The 15,779-nt window shown below is 64.7% G+C and overlaps 2 protein-coding genes and 1 long non-coding RNA gene across 5 annotated transcripts in view; 2 read left to right on the top strand and 1 right to left on the bottom strand.

The window, feature by feature from the left end:
• PALM (paralemmin) overlaps positions 1-5,306 on the top strand; it is a 14,420-nt gene extending 9,114 nt beyond the window's left edge. Inside the window, 2 exon segments of the mRNA XM_029916969.1 lie at positions 72-203; positions 3,298-5,306. Of these exon segments, the coding sequence (XP_029772829.1) occupies positions 72-203; positions 3,298-3,827 (662 nt within the window). The 3' untranslated portion in view covers positions 3,828-5,306.
• Positions 875-2,323, bottom strand: LOC115273740. The gene is made up of 3 exons (XR_003900923.1): positions 1,956-2,323; positions 1,375-1,668; positions 875-1,035 (listed from the first exon to the last, which is right to left on the bottom strand). It is a non-coding gene; the product is annotated as an uncharacterized LOC115273740 (long non-coding RNA).
• A 207-nt stretch (positions 5,307-5,513) lies between the features above and the next one.
• MISP (mitotic spindle positioning) lies at positions 5,514-14,012 on the top strand. 3 transcript variants are annotated; one of them, XM_029917510.1, is made up of 5 exons: positions 5,514-5,526; positions 9,879-11,576; positions 12,042-12,172; positions 13,127-13,165; positions 13,649-14,012. In XM_029917510.1, the coding sequence occupies exons 2-5, from the start codon at positions 9,932-9,934 to the stop codon at positions 13,736-13,738; spliced, it is 1,905 nt and encodes a 634-aa protein (XP_029773370.1). In that variant the 5' UTR covers positions 5,514-5,526; positions 9,879-9,931; the 3' UTR covers positions 13,739-14,012. The 3 variants fall into 3 exon arrangements, with proteins under 3 accessions (XP_029773370.1, XP_029773369.1, XP_029773371.1); XM_029917509.1 differs by lacking the exon at positions 5,514-5,526 and adding an exon at positions 6,753-6,811; XM_029917511.1 differs by lacking the exon at positions 5,514-5,526 and having other exon boundaries at positions 9,878-11,576.
• Positions 14,013-15,779: the final 1,767 nt, after the last annotated feature.

The raw sequence follows: 15,779 nt of genomic DNA on the forward strand, positions 1-15,779 counted from the left end.
CTCCGGCGGCGGCGGGGGGGGGGGGGGCGCGTGGGCAGGCGGCCTTGGTTAACCCCTGCCTCCCGTGCCAGCCATGTACTCGGTGGAGATCACGGTGGAGAAGGACAAGGTGACGGGGGCCACCAGGGTGCTATCCAGCACCACCTTGCTCCCTCGGGAGCCGCTCCCTCAGGGCATCAAGGTCTACGAAGACGAGACCAAAGGTATGCGGCCCCTCCCCCGCCCCAGGCCCCGCCTCCTTACGCAGCGCGCTGCTCTGGGAAGGGTCTCACCCCCCAGCCCACTGTCGGCTTAGGGACCATTCAGTACCTGACCTGGGGTCCTAGGCTGGGCTCTGGAGGTGGAATCAGGGAGGGACGGGGCTGTGTCTGAGGAAAACACCTCACCCGTGGGCCCGGCCCTTCAGGCTGGAGCTCACAAGTAAATTTAAATAATTATTGTTGTGGTGAAGATGACAAGACCTCCAGAGATGCGGAGGGGGTCTAGCGGCGGGAGGGGGGGGGCTGGGGAGGGTCCTCCGAAGAAGAGAGCAGGGGCTCAGTGGATGCACGGCAGTGCGCAAGGACAGTGTGCCTCACAGAGGCCACAGCATGTGCAAAGGCTCTGTGGTGGGATGGAATTTGCCAGGCTGGAAGGAGCCAGTGAGGCTGGTGCAGAGCGGAGGCGGCGGCAGGTGAAGCCTCGGAGGGGGCGGTGAGCAGGGCCGAGATCTGGTGCGGCGTCGGCGTCGGGAGTTCCCTCTGGTGGCCGGGAGGGGACTGGGCATGAGAGACCCCCAGCAGGAAGCCCGGCTGGGAGGAGCAGGGCGACCTTGGTCAAAAGTGCCAACACGTCTGTCTGTCTCTCTAAATAATTTACAAGCCATAAAATTCACTCTTCTTTGTTTTTAGGTCAGAAAACCTTTCTTTTAAACTGTGTTATCCGTCAGGATTTAGACAGCAATTTCATAAATCTTTTGCCATTTAAACTTCTGCTGATTTTGGCCTGGCCTGTGGATACAAGTAGCCCCGGGGAGGGGAGCGCGGGCAGCAGTCACTATAACGGGAGGAAAAAGGAGACAGACCCACTTTAGTAAACAAAATATGTTTTAAGAAGACATTAAACAGTTATGTTCAAAACTAAGGCCAACCATTGTTCGCGGGTCCCCGAGGGCCGTCCCTGCCCAGCGCGCCACTCGGAGCAGGGGTCCAGCGCGGACACACCGGCACGCAGTCCAGTGGGCTTGGGTTTGTTCTCCATGTTCTACGTTCTAATTGCAGAACATTTCCGTTCCCCAAAATAGAAGCCCATCACCCCCTCTCCCCACCATGGCATCCAACCCCCTTCCTGTCTGTGGATGAGGCTGTTCTGGACGTTTCACACGTGTGGACTCACACTGTGGCCTTTTGTATCTGGTTTCCTGAGTGTCGTGTGTTCAGGGGCCGTCCGCGTTCAGACTGTATGGCCGAAGAATATTCCGTTGTTGGGACAGATCCCATTTTCTTTCTCCAGCCATCAGCGGGTGGCTGTCTGGGTATTGGCGCCTCTTTGGTTTTAGAACGCTGCACAAGTTTCTGTATGGGCGTATGTTTTCGCTTCTCTTGATACCAAGGCATGCCTCTCTGGGTCACGTGGGGAGCTTGTGTTTAACCCTTGGAGGAACTGCTGGGGTGTTTTCTTTCTTTTTCTCTTTAAATGTTGATTTATTTTTAAGAGAGAGCGAGAGAGTGCACACAAGCGGGGAGGGACAGAGAGAGAGAGGGAGACAAAGAATCCAAAATAGGCTTCCGGCTCTGAGCTGTTAGCACAGAGCCCGATGTGGGGGTCGAACTCACGAACCGAGAGGCCATGACCTAAAGCTGAAGTCAAGTGCTCAACCCCCTGAGCCCCCAGGAGCACCTGCCGTGGCCTGTTCTGCCAGAGTCACCCCATCTCCCCTTCCCACCAGCCATGCACAGGGCCCCGGCTCCCCACACCTTCTGCGATGCCTTTAACTGCCTCTCTTCAAGTTGTTATTATTCCTGAAGCCATCTTGGTGGTTGTGAGGTGATCTCTCTCAGGGTCTTGGAGGCTGCTCCGTCTCTGTGGCATCCAGGCCGCTAGGAAAGGGGCCCACTCACAGCCCAGCTCTGCCATGGTTGGGGCACATGGACCTGGGTGGGTGGAGCCCCCATCCCCACTCTCGCCAGCCGTGTAGCCTGGGCACATCCCAGCTGCCTTGCCCCCTGGACAGGGGTGACCTTGCGGGGCGGAGGGCAGAGGCGATGCCTGGCCTTGCGGGAGGTCCTCACAGAGCCCGGCCTGGCCCAGCCCCGCAGGATTCTGGACCCGCCAAACTGGACTCTGGTTGCCTAGCAATGGGAAGGTGAGCCGTTTCCATGGCAGCCGAGGGCTCGATTCCTATCTCAGGGGGCTGCGGCCAGTGGGAACCACTCGGCGGGATTCTGTGTAACCCCAGACACACCCCACCCTCTGGGCCTCCAGCCCAGAGTTACTGCAGGGCCTTGAGGTGTGGACACCCCTCCCCAGGGATTTGGAAACTGAAAGTAGAAAGTACTTTTCTTCTGGCCAGAAGCCGGCAACTGGAGCCCTGACCCTTGGCCCCAGAGGAGGCAGGTCCCTCGGGTGCCCCCCCACGGGCAGCTGTGTTTCCAGGAGTTTGCGGGGCTGGCGCCACAGCATGGCAGGGACCCCTCCCAGGCTGCAGCCCTGCCCTCGGGGCTCCAGCACGGACCAGACACTGAACACATTTCCCGTCTTCCTTTCAGATGTGGGGGGAGGGGCACACCAGGCCCGGGATGTCCAGAGGGGCTGGGTGTCCTTGTGAGTGACCGAGTCCGGGGGGGTCAGGAGACTGAGTGACCAAACTAAACTTTAACCCAGGGTCGACCACAGGGATCCGAGGAAGGAAGTCCCCTCCGAAACTACCCATGGGAGGGACACACACTTAGACCAGGAGAGCCAGGTCCAGACCCGGCCGGCTGTGTGACCGAGGGCTGGCCGTGTCCATGCTCTGAAGCCGCCTGGGATCCTGTCGCCTGGTAACGCTGCAAGATGCAGGCGGACGCAGGCCCCAGTCACTGAATTCCAGTCTTTCCCGGTTTCCAACACGCGCTTCTGTGCCTGTAAATCTTCATCCGTGCGCGGGGGGGAGGGGCAGGGGCCCCAACAGGCAGCTTTGAATGTCAGTTGGTTTTAAGCGTGTGATTCAGTTTCCTATTCCTCTTTACCCCGGGAGGGTGGCCCGCAGCCTCGCCAGGCCGCCCCTCCTCGGAGCGCGCGCCAGCTCACCCCGTGTGTCTGTCTCCCCCCTGCCAGTGGTCCACGCCGTGGACGGCACCACGGAGAACGGGATCCACCCGCTGAGCTCCTCCGAGGTAGACGAGCTCATCCACAAGGCGGACGAGGTCACGCTGAGCGAGGCGGGGTCCACGGCCGGGGCGGCGGAGGCCCGGGGGGCGCCCAAGGAGGCGGCACAGAGCACCCCCTCCAGGCGGGAGATCACGGGCGTGCAGGCGCAGCCGGGAGAGGCCACGTCGGGCCCGCCGGGCGTCCAGCCGGGCCAGGAGCCCCCGGTCACCATGATCTTTATGGGCTACCAGAACGTGGAGGACGAGGCCGAGAGCCAGAAGGTGCTGGGGCTGCAGGACACCATCACGGCCGAGCTGGTGGTCATCGAGGACGCCGCGGAGCCCAGGGAGCCCGCCCCGCCCAACGGCAGCGCGGTGGAGCCCCCCAAGGCCGCCGCCTCCAGGGAGGAGAACCAGGTGGGGCCCGAGGCCCCCGCCAGCGACCCCCAGGACCTGGACACGAAGAAGCAGCGTTGTAAATGCTGCTCCATCATGTGAGGCGCCCAGCCCCCCGCCCCCGCCCCGCCCTCCACACCACAGTCACCCACCGGCCCGACCCGGCGCCTGCCCGCCCTCCACCCACAAGCACGGGCCCCGGACACGCGGTTGTCACATGGTCCTTCCGAGGGCTCTTTCAATGCAAAGAGAGGGACAGGGGTTCCACAGCCCATCACCACCCCCGACATCCCTGAAACCACTGAGCCGTGCACCTACGCCTGGTAGGAGAGAGACATGGACAGACCCACGTTTCCTGAAGCGAAGGGCAGCCCCCCCCCCACAACGACACGGCAGCTCCACCCACAGCGGTCCTGGCTGGGGTGACCCGGGGCTTCGGTGCAGCCCCTGGCCAGCCAGCCGCCCTCTGGGCCTCCTGCCTGTGCCTTCCTGCCACCTCCAATGAGGTCCCCGAGGGGACGTCCTGCCGGAGAGGGTTCCTGGGCGTCCGCTCTGTCCCCGCTTAGCCCCTGCAAGGGGGGTTTCCCGGCCAAAGCTCTGGCGGCCGTATCCAGGCCAGTTGGGGTGAGGCCGTGCCTCTTTGAGGAGTCTTGGTCAGAGGTCAGGTTCAAGGTCTTGGAAAGAAGCAAGGCCCCTCTGGGTACCTCCGGCCTGGTGCACCCCTACCCTCATGCTCTCTTTGGGCGTGGCCGGTGGATGCCGGAGCCTGGGAACGGAGAGCCCCAGGGACACGCCCCCGCGGGGGAGGGGTCTGTGACCACTGCGCAGCCTCCTGCAGGCTCTTCGAGTGTCCCCTTGCACAAGGCCGGGCCACACGAGCCGCTTCTTGTCCTGAGCTCCCACTCCCACTGGGCCCTTCTTCCTCCTGGTGCTAATTTGGGGACCCTGGGGGGCTGCCCAGGACCTGCTTGGACCAGGGCGCTGGGCCCCTCCAACCATACCCGAGAGATGAGGCCACTGCCACTCGACTGGGCTCGGCACATTTCTGGCAGTGGCGGGGAGCACGCAGCCTGGGGCGAGGAGGGGGGCTTTCTCAGCAGGAGCCCCCCATTTGCTGCCCCGCCCGATGCGAGCCTGTCCCCTTCCCGCCGGGAGGGGTGGGGAGGTTCCCCTCCTGCGGGCAGCCGACACCTGGATGTGCCCACCAATCTCCCCCGGTTGCAGCCACGCTCGCCTCCAGAGGCACGTTCGTGCACACGCTCATAGACCCTCACGTGGGGGCTGTGGCCGGTGAGGCCCCGCCTCGGCCCCTCCCCCAGGGGCCCCCTACCTGGCGCCCAGGGCAGGTGCAGGGGCCGCCTCTGGCTGCAGCCTGGACCCTGACTCAGCGCCGCCCCTTGGCGGCAGGGGGAGAGGCCCCATCTGAGGTGACCCTGGGCAGTGGCCGTGGGACCCCCTCTTCCTCCTTGAGTCCTAGAGCTGTGAGCCTCCGCTGAAGTGCCCCTCCGCTTTTGATGTGTGACAAGGCCCTGATGTTCTTGACTTTCCCAGAGAAGCAAATAAACAGTGTGAACAGCCCCAGGCCCTGGATTCTTGGCTTTCACCTGGGCGGGAGGGTGTGGCCGCGCTGGGGGCGGGCCCAGCAGCGGCCCCGCCATAAAAGGAGGCCGGAGGGAGCCGGCTTCCATTCACAGCCTGGTCCTGCCTTGGCCTCCCCCCCCCCCCCCCCCCCGGCGCCGTGGGTGGGGCATCGGCCGAGGGCCCACCTGCACCTGCACCCACCTGAGCAGCACCTGGGGAGGTAAGGCCTGGCGACGAGGGGGCAGCTGCTGTGGCAGGCCTGGCCCGCGGTTAGCTGTGGGGCCCTCTGGTTCCCTGCCGGCGCTGGGTATCCTCAAGCTCTGCTGAGAGGCGGGTCCCTGGGAGACAGGCAGGGTTTAGAGACTGCCACCCCCCACTTGTCTCACTAGGCGGTCTTGGAAGTTGCTGGACCTCAATTTGCCTATCTGTACAAGGGGCTTTAGGAATCCTGCATCAAAGGCCTCCTCAATCTGGGTCTCCCTGACTCCACAGTGTCCCAACATGCTGGGTGACCCCGTCTCTGCCCTTTCGGGGCCTCAGTTTCCCTGTATGAACAGCAGACTGCAGTGTATAAGTGGGGGGGAGCAGGGAACTCAGGTTCAAATCCCACCACTGACACTCTGCCCTTCGGCAGGCTGTTTGAGGGAAGAAGAGACTGGTGGTAGAGGGTCCCCGCAGCCAGGCAAGAGGCGGTCAGGACAGACCCCCAGAGCAGGGGCTAAAGCCCCGCCCACCGTGTCCCCACCCTGTGGGCTGACCGCAGGCCGAGCGCTCCACTCTCACAGAGATGCTAGGGGCCCACAGCCCCGCCGGTTCTCTTCACCTTGACCGAGAACCAGGCAGGATGTCTGAGCGCTGGCGGGCCTGTGGCCCATGTGGAGTCCCGGGGGCCCTGTCTGTCAGTGGGGCCTGGGCCTCGCCCACCCTGCCAGCATTTCCTGGCACTCTGGGTCCTTTATGTAGAAGTGACCCAGGGAGTCCTCCCTGTTTGGTGATGCGCCCATTTCAGAGACAGGAAAGGTCCAGAGGGGCAAGTGGAATTCGAACCCAGACCCGGTGGAACCCCCCAGGACTAGCAGGCTGGGCATGCCCTGGAAAGGGGCTCTTTGGGGTCGGTGGGCTGAGTCTGGGGCACGGGCCAGGGGGCTGGTTCAGGTCCTGCTGCATGACACCCCCTCTGTGGGGTGCTGGAGAGCCTTACAGCAGCTGGAAGGAGCTTTCCAGCGAGTTTCGGCTCTGTGGGCTGGAGGCCTGGGGGCCCGGGGACGGCGGGCAGTGGGCATGGCGCCTGCCCTCCGCCCTGCCCAGTATCATATTTCTCCCTCCTCCTCTGGACTTTGTTGCCCGCGTCCAGGTGGGGCCAGGGAGGAGGGGGTCCACCTGCTTCCCCAGGCGGGGCCCTGTCCCCTGGCAACCTGTGGGCAGGGCACCAGGACGCCCGTCTCTGTCCCGTCGGCAGCACCAGAGCCAGGCTCGGAGGCTGGGGGGGGGCCAGGAGCCAGCACGTGAGTCCGGGGACTCACTGTGGGGGGCAGGGGGCTTCCCGTGTGGAGTGGGCTTTGTTTCTGGGACGGGGCTGTGCATGCCGGGCAGCAGCCTGTGCTCACCTGTGGGATCCGCGGGGGGCAGGGAGGGAGGTCCGCAGTCCTCACCTCCGCCCCTGGGCCCAGCTGGGTGCAGGGTCTGGTTGGGACATGGGGTGGGAGGGAGTGGCCTTGTGAGAGGCCCGGCTGGGCCTGTGTGACTAGGGCAGAGTCCAGGTGCCTCCCAGGTGCAGCCGGGGCCCTGGGAGGTCCCTCCTTGCTGTGTGACCTTGCCCTGGCTGAGCCTTGCCCTTCCAACGGGCCTTGCCCAAGGGCAAGAGGCTGGTGATGAGGAAGCAGATGTGTGGCACCAGGGGCCATAAACCCAGTTTCAGTCCGGCATGGATATGATAGGGGGTAGGGCTGGGAAGGAGCAGTGAGGGGGCTTCCTGGGAGGGGAGGTTCAGGCTTCAGGACCTGTTGTTCTGTGGCTGGCTGTGTGACCTCGGGAGAGCAGCTTGCCCTCTCTGGGCTTCTGTTCCCTCTGCTCTTAACTGGGGACAGGAATGGCCCCCTCATCCCGGGCTCGTACAAAGGATGGGAGATGCTGGTGTGGCCGCTCTGTGCGCGAGGGGCCAGGGGAGGACGCAGGGGGCGGTTACCGCCACTCATTTGTGCAGGGCCTCTGAGGTCCCCAAAAGGCTGACTGTCCCCCCTGGGCTTTCACCTCCTCAGGCCCCACGCGGGGGCATTAGCGTCCAACTTACAGACGGGGACACTGGGGTGCTGCAAGAGAGGACACCTGCCCCAGGGTCACCCTGAGAGCAGCGGAGGGTCCAGCATTTAAAGAATATCAGCAGCCACCATGAGAGCGTTTATCTGGTGCCTACTGTATACTGGCTACATGGCAGACTTTCAGGGTGAAGCCAAGTGCCGTGGATTCTGCCTACAGCCAGGTGTGGACACTGAGCCAGAGGTACAAGCTGGCGGGGCCGTGGGGCCTTGAACCCAAGACCCAGCCTGAGCCCCACATAGTGGCCTTAATGACTCACCTAAGAGGAATGAATGGGCCGAGGAGACAGTGCCCCCACCCAGGCCCCATGCGACAGGGAGACGGACTCCCTCTGGGCAGGTTCCCCCCCCCACCCCCGGAGTTAATGTCTTAAGTGGCGTATAAATCCTGCTGGATGAACCTCCACCTGCCCACTCAGCAAACACTTCCACGTCACCCGTCACACGCCCGCCCGCCCTGGGGAGCTCCAGGGCCCGGGGACAGGTCTGCCCAGCCCTCGGGGTCAGCACCAGGCTCTGAGCTTGGAGGGGAGGCCGGCAGGGTCAGCCAGACCCTGACACCCAGGCCCTGGACACCTGGAACGAGCAGTGTGTGCAGAGAACATGCTTGGTGCAGCCAGGCTCTATTAAGCCCCTGCTGTATACCGGGCTCTGGGCCGCAGCGGGGTGCAGTCCTCTGAGTCCAGCCAAAGAGGGTCCTGGGCTGAGGGCTTCACGCAGCAGAAGACAAGTCTCAAATACACTTACTCCCCTTTCATAGACGCATCCACCTTGTGACTCAGGGACAGCAGCTCCTGGGGACTGTGTGGTCCTGGGTGCGGCCATTCGGCTGCCATTTACTACCCAGTCTCGCTTGTTTTTACCTCTTGTTTTTCTAATTACGGTTTCTGTACTTGACACATATGAAAACTCGCGTCATACGTGTTAGAACATGGTTCCCATGGTCAATTTTATGTTGCTTGATCCCACTTCTCCAGCTCAGGGAGGGGCTGCGTTTTCCTCTTTAGGACTGCAGCTTTCACAAGCAAGGTGGCCTCAGTGCAGTAGATTCTGATAGAACTGGCAGATGGAGACAAGGAGGGGGCCTGCAAGTCTTCCTTTCCCTGGCGGTGGACAGGCGAAGCCCACATTGGATGCTGGGCCAAGCAGCAGGAGATGCTCAGACAGCAGGATCCAAGGACAGGGGCAATCTGGGGGGCTCCCCGGAGTAGGTGTCATGTGGGCTGTAGCTAGGAAGGCTGTAGAGGAGCTGCAGGATGAGGAGGGGGAGGAGGACTGAGGTAGGGACCCCTGTGAAGTTTGGGGGTTTGTGCTGAGGCTGGCTGCATCTGGGGTGGCCAGGAGAGCAGGTGCCCTTTGAGGAGAGGACTCCCAGAGCTGTGCTCAGCAGAACCCCAATGCTTGGAAAGGTGCCAGGGCCCCTGGGACGCTGGATCAGGGTGTGGTATCTCCTGGCCCAGCAGGACAAGGTCCAAGGCGATCCCTAGGCTGTCCTGCTATATGGCACTGAGGCGGGGGACTGTCTGGGAGGGGCTAAGTGTCCCTCTAGGCAGGTGTAGGGGAGGGAACCAGGATGCGGGAGCCAGGAGACTGGAGTCCCTGCCAGCCAGCTTCGCTCTCCGGGTCTCAGTTTCCCCACCTGACAACTCTTAGTGAGGGGCAGGCCCGCCAATGAAAGAAATCACAGAAGGAAGCCTCACGTGCGGTGGCCCGGGGCTCCTGGGGCGGCTCTGGGTCTGGCCGCGGTGGGCTGGGTGGGAGGCGGTCACAGGGTTCTGGGAGCGGCAGACGCTCTCGGGGCAGGCTGCTGAGTGAGTCGGTACGGGAGCGAGATGCAGGTGTGGCTGGATCCAGGGGTTCAAACGGCACTTTTTAAGGATGGCTGTTGGCAGCGCCGCTGCTCTCAGGCCGGCTGTGCCCACGAGGGGACATGTAGGGCCCCCAGCAGTTTGCAGCGTAACAGAGCAGTGGGAAGAGGGACCGATTTTCCAGGGTAATTGCAAAGTTTCAGGATCAGGATTTTGGGTCACTGGCAGGCGGGTCCCGTGTCCTCCCCGCCACCCCCAGTCAACCACAGGGGCCAGAGGGCAGAGTGCTCCGACTGGCAGGCAGGGTCACATGTCCATCCCCGAACCAACCACAGGGGCCCTTTGGCCAGGACTTTGGCCTTCAAGGGAAAAGAAATCACACGTCTCCCCGAGAGAGAGGGGCTGGGGCCCAGCCTCTGACCTGTGGCCGTTGCTCCCTTCTCCTGCAGTGAGCCCCGAGCATCTGCGGCCTGGGAGCCGTGGGCGCTGAGTCCCCCAGGCCATGGACCGAGTGACCAGATACCCCATCTTCAGCATCCCTCACTCGCCCCGTGTGGCCGGCCTGGGCCTTGAGGAGGGCACTGGCTACACGTTTGAGCTGGTGGACGTGGGGCCTGAAGCCAGCAGCTGGGACCAGGACCAGCCACAGGCCCGGCCTGCTGACCGAGAGGCCTGGCCGAATGCAGCCGGGCGGAAGGCGTCCTGGAGCCCATGTGCCTTCCCTGAGGCACGGGGCCGGCCATCCCCGTGGAGGCTCTGCTGGGAGGGTGACAAGGACAAGGAGGCGCAGGCCTGCCACCTGGACACAGGGGCCACCCAGCCCACGCAGCCGCGAAGCCTGGAGCAGGAGCGCCGCGCGGTCATCCAGGGCCAGGCGCTCAGGAAGGGCGGCACGGTGGCCACGCTCCGGGGCAGCCTTGCGCCCTGGGACCCCAGGAGCCCTGGCCAAGCTCCGTCTGGGCCCCTGGAGGAACACACGGTGGACAGAGAGCAGATTGACTTCCTGGCGGCCAGGCAGCAGTTCGTGAGTCTGGAGCAGGCCGGTGCAAGGGCACCTCCGAACCTTCCAGCCGGGGTGGCCCCTGTGTGGGGCCCGCCTGGCATCCGCCAGGCACCCAAGGCCCCCGCCGGGCCGCCCCTGGCCAACGGGTATGCTGCCCCACTGAGACCCCAGGTGACGGTGGTGGTCACGGGAGACAAGGGGGCGGCCGGTGCCCAGGCTGTGGGCGACCGTAGCTCCCAGTCCCCAGGGGGGTCCCCAGAGCCCCCAGGGGAGACACCCATCGAGCGGGAGATCCGGCTGGCCCAGGAGCGAGAGGCGGCCCTGCGGGAGCAGAGGGGGCTGCGGCAGGCAGCCAGCCAGCAGGAGCTGGTGGAGATACCCGCCAGGCCGCTGCTGGCCAAGGTGAGCCTGGCCTCGAGCCCGCGGCGGGACAGAGGGCGCCCGTCACTCTACGTGCGGCGGGACTTGGCGCAGGAGACCCAGCGAGAGGAAGACCACCGGCGGCGGGAGGGCCTGAAGGCGGGCCAGCCATCCGCCCCCACCGGGGCGTCCGTGGGTCCCCAGCCTGCGCTCAAGAGAGCCCTCAGCTCAGACTGCATCCTCGGCCTGGCCCCGGAGGCCGGTGCGGCCCGCCCTGCGGCAGAGGTGAGGAGGGAGGACCGGCCGGCACACCCAGCCTTCCACGCATATGGCAAGCCTGGGGGTCCCTCTGCAGAGGAGGCCAAGGCTGTGAGCTCTCCAAAGGCCGCAGGGCCTCAGTGGCATCTCTCGGAATCCTCTGGAAAACCACCAGGCGCAAAGTCGCAGTGCTCCAAGCCCCGCGAGGGACCCCCGCGAGCCCACGGAGGTGTCATTCGACGGGAGTGTTTCCGCCTGCAGCCCCTGCGGTTCAGGGTCCCAGAGGGGCCCCTGCAGGCCGAGGTCCGCAGCCCGCCAGGCTGGGAGGTCGGGGGGATCCTGGCGTCTAGGCTGCAAAGATCCCCTTCGTCCGAGCTGCTGGAGAAGGAGGTGGAGAGCGTCCTGCAGCGCGAGCGGGAGGTGGCCGCGGAGCGGAGGCTGGCGCTCTTCCCCGAGGTCTTCTCCCCTCCGCCCGAGGAGGAGGCCGAGGAGGCCGAGGACTCCCGGAGCTCCTCCGCGGCTTCCGGTGAGGAGGGGGTGTCTGGGGGTGGGACTGGACCTTCTGGGGAGGAGGGGCCTGGCAGGGGCGGGGCCTGGCAGGGGCGGGGCCTGGCAGGGGCGGGCTTCTGGGCTCGGAGCTGTGGGGAGGGGGCCGGCTGGGGGCCACTCCGGCCGACCTGCCGGGCTCCGCCTGGGCTGCGGAGTTGGAGATGGGCGGCACCGTCGCCGTGGGGGGCCGCCTCGTTAGCAGGTGCGAAGGTTTGAGGATGTTGCTGCCTCTCTTCGCCGCCATGATGCTTCCTCTAGTCACTGTTGGCCCAGTTTGTCCTGACGGGGTTATTTGATCCGTCTGTTCGTTTCCCCAGCTAACCATGCTTTGTCTGTCTGTCCGTCCGTTCACCTCCTTCCTTCACTGACCTGGCTTCTTGGCCAGAGACGCCCGAGTCTCCCGCGACCTCCCTCACGCCCCTTCTTCCCCCTTCGCCCACAGGCGTCACCGGCAGCTACTCCGTGTCCGAGTCACACTTCTTCGTCAGCCCCATCCACCTGTCAGGTGTGGCGGAGACGGAGGAGGCCCCGGCCAAGGCTGCTCCTGAGCAGGAGAAAAGGAAGGAGCAGCGGGTGAGTCCCGAGGCTGGGTACCCCCACCCCCACCCCCACCCCCACCCCCAGGCCAGACTGAAGCCCGACCCCCTACCCCGTTAGGGTTACAGGAGGGCTGATGGAGACTCAGGTAGAACCTGGCTGTGCCTGTGTCCCCTCACGGGGAGTGCGGAATGCACGTCCCTTGGTCAGAGGCCCCCAAGCCAGGTCCCCACCATGAGGCCCCCCCCCCGAGTCAGTCTGAAGGACAGGGCTCTGCTTTGAGGACAACAGTGACAGCTTATCAATATCATTGTTATTATCGTACTGTGTCCTCACGGTCATCACTCCACAGCACACGTGTGTGTGACGTGCCCAGGGCTCTGCGTGCGCCACGCCTGTATTACCTTAGAGCCACGGCTGGCCACGTGCTTTTCAGAAAAAGTGAAGTCACGTGAGCCGAGGGTCAGGCGGCTCGTGCAAGCTCCTGCCCAGGGACTCAGGAGCCCAGGCCTGACTCCCTACCCACCGTGTAACCATGAGGCCACCTCCTCCCTGCACCCGGAGAGTCACGCCTCACCTGCCTGGTGCTCACAGCCTGCTCTGGTGGCTTGGGGCACAGAGTGGGAGCCCAGTGACCCGGCTCAAGTCCCAGCCCTGCCACTTGCTGGCATGTGATGTTGGGCAAATGCTTGTCCCTCTCTGACCCTCAGTTTCCTCCTCTGTAAAATGTGCGTGACCGTAGGAACAGCCCGATCCAGGCCAGGCTGCAAGGGCTCAGTGAACGTGGGCCGTCTCTGTTATGACGAAGTTTGCAGAAGAAGCCTTGAGGCTTCATGGAGGAGGCAGCTCAGGGGGAGCGCGTGGCGAATAGCTTTGAGTCTGGGGGGACCGCAGTGGCCGAGGACCCCTTCCCTTCCACTCACAGTGGGGGCCCAGCGGGCTGTGCGTGCGGCTCCGGGGCTCTGCGCTGACGTCGCTCTTTCCCTGCAGTATGCCAGCATCAGTGCCTCGGACCACATCAACTCAGAGGTGAGTGTGCCCCCGGGGGCGAGGGGCCCCTGTGGCCTCTGCCATGGCCTCGGCGTGGCCGCTGAGCCGTCGGGTGCCTTTCTGTTGGTGCGGGAGCCGAGTCTGCCTGCAGCGGGGCCTGCTGTGCCTGCGGGGGGCCTGCCGCGGGACAGACTGTGGGAGAGAGCCGCCTCTTTACCAGACCGCGAGGGTCTGGGGCAGACAGAGCGCGGCCCCTCCGACAGCGTCTGAAGGCAGCTGCTGCAGTGGGTTTGTGGATTCCTGTCTGAACCGGGTCCAAAATGCCAGACCCCTGGCAGTCGACGCGCGTGGGTCTCAGCGTGCGCCAGCACGCCCCTCGGCACGCTCACCAGGCGCAGAGGGTGTGAGACAGAGGAGGGCGGGCCCGCTTCACTCCTGTCTGGTCTCTCCTGCCAGCAGGCAGTGGGGGAAGATGTCTCGGAGGTCGGGACCCTGATGGGGACTCTGTGTCTCCTCTTGCAGGTCCTGGAGGCCACGCGGGTGACCCGCCACACCAATGCCAAGGCGAGGTGCTGGGAAGCCCGTATCTGTGCCAGTGAGGGCCAGGGCTGAGCCAGGCACGGGCACCGTGCGCCTGCCCGGCCCTGCCTGCGGGGGCTGCCACCCCTCCCTGAGCCCCTCTTCCCTTAGGAAGTAGGGTCCTGTTTAAATTCACCTCCGGAGAGCCGCCGACCACACCCCCGCCATCTCCAGAGCGGACGCATTTTCAGAGGCCACGCTTCTCTTTCCTGTTTTGGTCTTCCTGGAGGGATGGCTGTTTCCTGCGCCTAAAGTTGGGGATGAAACGGGAACCCTCTCGAACCTGCTTCTAAGACTTTGCCAAACACCCTTGGGCCCCAAACCGAGGAGACCAGCCACCACCCCAGCCCCCCCCCCCCCCCCCCCCCCCCCCCCCCCCCCCCCCCCCCCCCCCCCCGGCGGTGTAACTGTGCCTGCTGGTCTGAGCTGGTGCGGCTGCTTAGGAGGGGGGCATGGGTCCTGGCCCGCTGAGCTTCAGCTCTGAGGGGGGAGCACCCAATACGAGGGTCTCTGTAACCCCCCCCTGCCACGGCCCACCCAGCAAATCCCTGAATTACAGCCCTATAGGGACAGCCCCCGCCTGGTGAGGGAGAGGCCTGACAGGGCCCCTGTGGCCTGTCCCCTGTACGCCCAGCCCGGCGGCCCAGCAGTGCCAGCTTCAGTGCCTGTCCAGTGGGTGAGGCCAGCGGGTCCCCCGTGTGGCCCCCCTACAGTGTCAGCCACCCCCCGGTGTCCAGGGAGCTTGGAGGGGTCGCTGGTTGGGCTCTGCATACACCCAGCCTCACACCCAGGAAATGAGATCATTCTGGGCGGGTGTGGACACGACCAAATCCTAGCTCTGCAGCTGTCCTCTGTGTGGCTCTGGGGGGTCCCCAGAGCTCCCGTGCCTCAGTTTCCCCTCCACACAGGCATGGGGGTGGGCCAGGTGTGCCAGGTCTCGGCACACAGGGGTAGTGACCCCCACCTCCGCCTTGGCCTCCAAGCCCCTCCCGCTCCCCCTCTGGGCAGACCAGCCCAGGGAGCTAGTTCAAGAACTGCGTTTTGAAGATGGTGCCCCCCCAGGAGGCAGGGCAGCCCTGAAGTAGCTGGGCAGGGGCGGGGCTGGGGGGCCCCTGAGGGCAGGGCTGGGGAGGGGCTCTTCAGGTAGAGCAGAGACAGGCTGAGGGAGGAGGTGAGGCCTGGGCAGAGCGCCCCACCCCACCCCCGTGGCCAGGCCCCTGCATCTGGGATTCCTACTCTGTTCTGGGTCCCAGGGTGGGCCCCCACCACCACCCTTCAGGGAGGCGCCGCTGGGGCCTCAGACATGCCCCGCCATGAATGTCAGGGGCTCCCCTCTGGCCCGGAGTCCGAACCTCCAGGGCGGGGGCACCACTCTGGTTCTGACAGCTCTGGGCTCCAAAGTCCTAACACCCAGGCACGTGCAGGGCTGGTCCTCCCCTCCCCCCCATGGGGACCCATAGAAGCCTCCCTTTTCCGGCTTCCAGAGGCACTGCGGCCTGGGGTCTGCCCATCTTTCTGCCTCTGACCCTCTGCCTCCCCCTTGTGAGGTGAGGGCTTCCTGAGGACACTGGGCCCCCCAGGCACCCAGGGTCACCCCTGCCCCAGGAGCCTTGACAAGGTCCCCCCTGCTGCATAAAGTGATGGGTCCCAGGTCCCAGAACCTGCCCGCCACACAGTCTCCTTGTCCCCGTCTCAGTTAACCTTCCCTCACCTCTGGGCAGGACCTCCTGGGACAGTTGCACAGGCCGTGCACACGGCACCCAGCTGAGGTGCAGAGGGCTGGGCTCCCCTGTGGCCTGTGCCCTTCTGCGGCTTCCGTGGCCCAGCCGTGCGTCTCTGCAGACAGGCCACGTCACCGAGGGGGACGTTCATGAGTCCTCTAGGTTGGAAGACCTATCCACAGTGGGGCCAGCTCTCTGGTCTCAGTAGACTGTCCTCTGACCCCCATAATGCCCCCAGCTCCGTGGCCTGTGAAGTTTCCCCCAAAACACAGAGTGACTGCAGAGAAGTGATGTCCTCCCCCAACACTGTCTGTCTGTCCCCCACATACTGTTCTGTGGGTGCCGCCACGGGG

The sequence above is a fragment of the Suricata suricatta genome, chromosome 12 (genome assembly GCF_006229205.1).
Source record: "Suricata suricatta isolate VVHF042 chromosome 12, meerkat_22Aug2017_6uvM2_HiC, whole genome shotgun sequence".
In the NCBI taxonomy this organism is placed as follows: Eukaryota; Metazoa; Chordata; class Mammalia; order Carnivora; family Herpestidae; genus Suricata; species Suricata suricatta.

Bases quoted from the DNA above. Each gene is read 5' to 3' on its own strand.
- MISP (XM_029917510.1), top strand. From the start codon at position 9,932: ATGGACCGAGTGACCAGATACCCCATCTTCAGCATCCCTCACTCGCCC. The intron at 11,577-12,041 runs GTGAGGAGGGGG...CTTCGCCCACAG, and splicing joins GAGCTCCTCCGCGGCTTCCG to GCGTCACCGGCAGCTACTCC. The intron at 13,166-13,648 runs GTGAGTGTGCCC...CTCCTCTTGCAG, and splicing joins CGGACCACATCAACTCAGAG to GTCCTGGAGGCCACGCGGGT.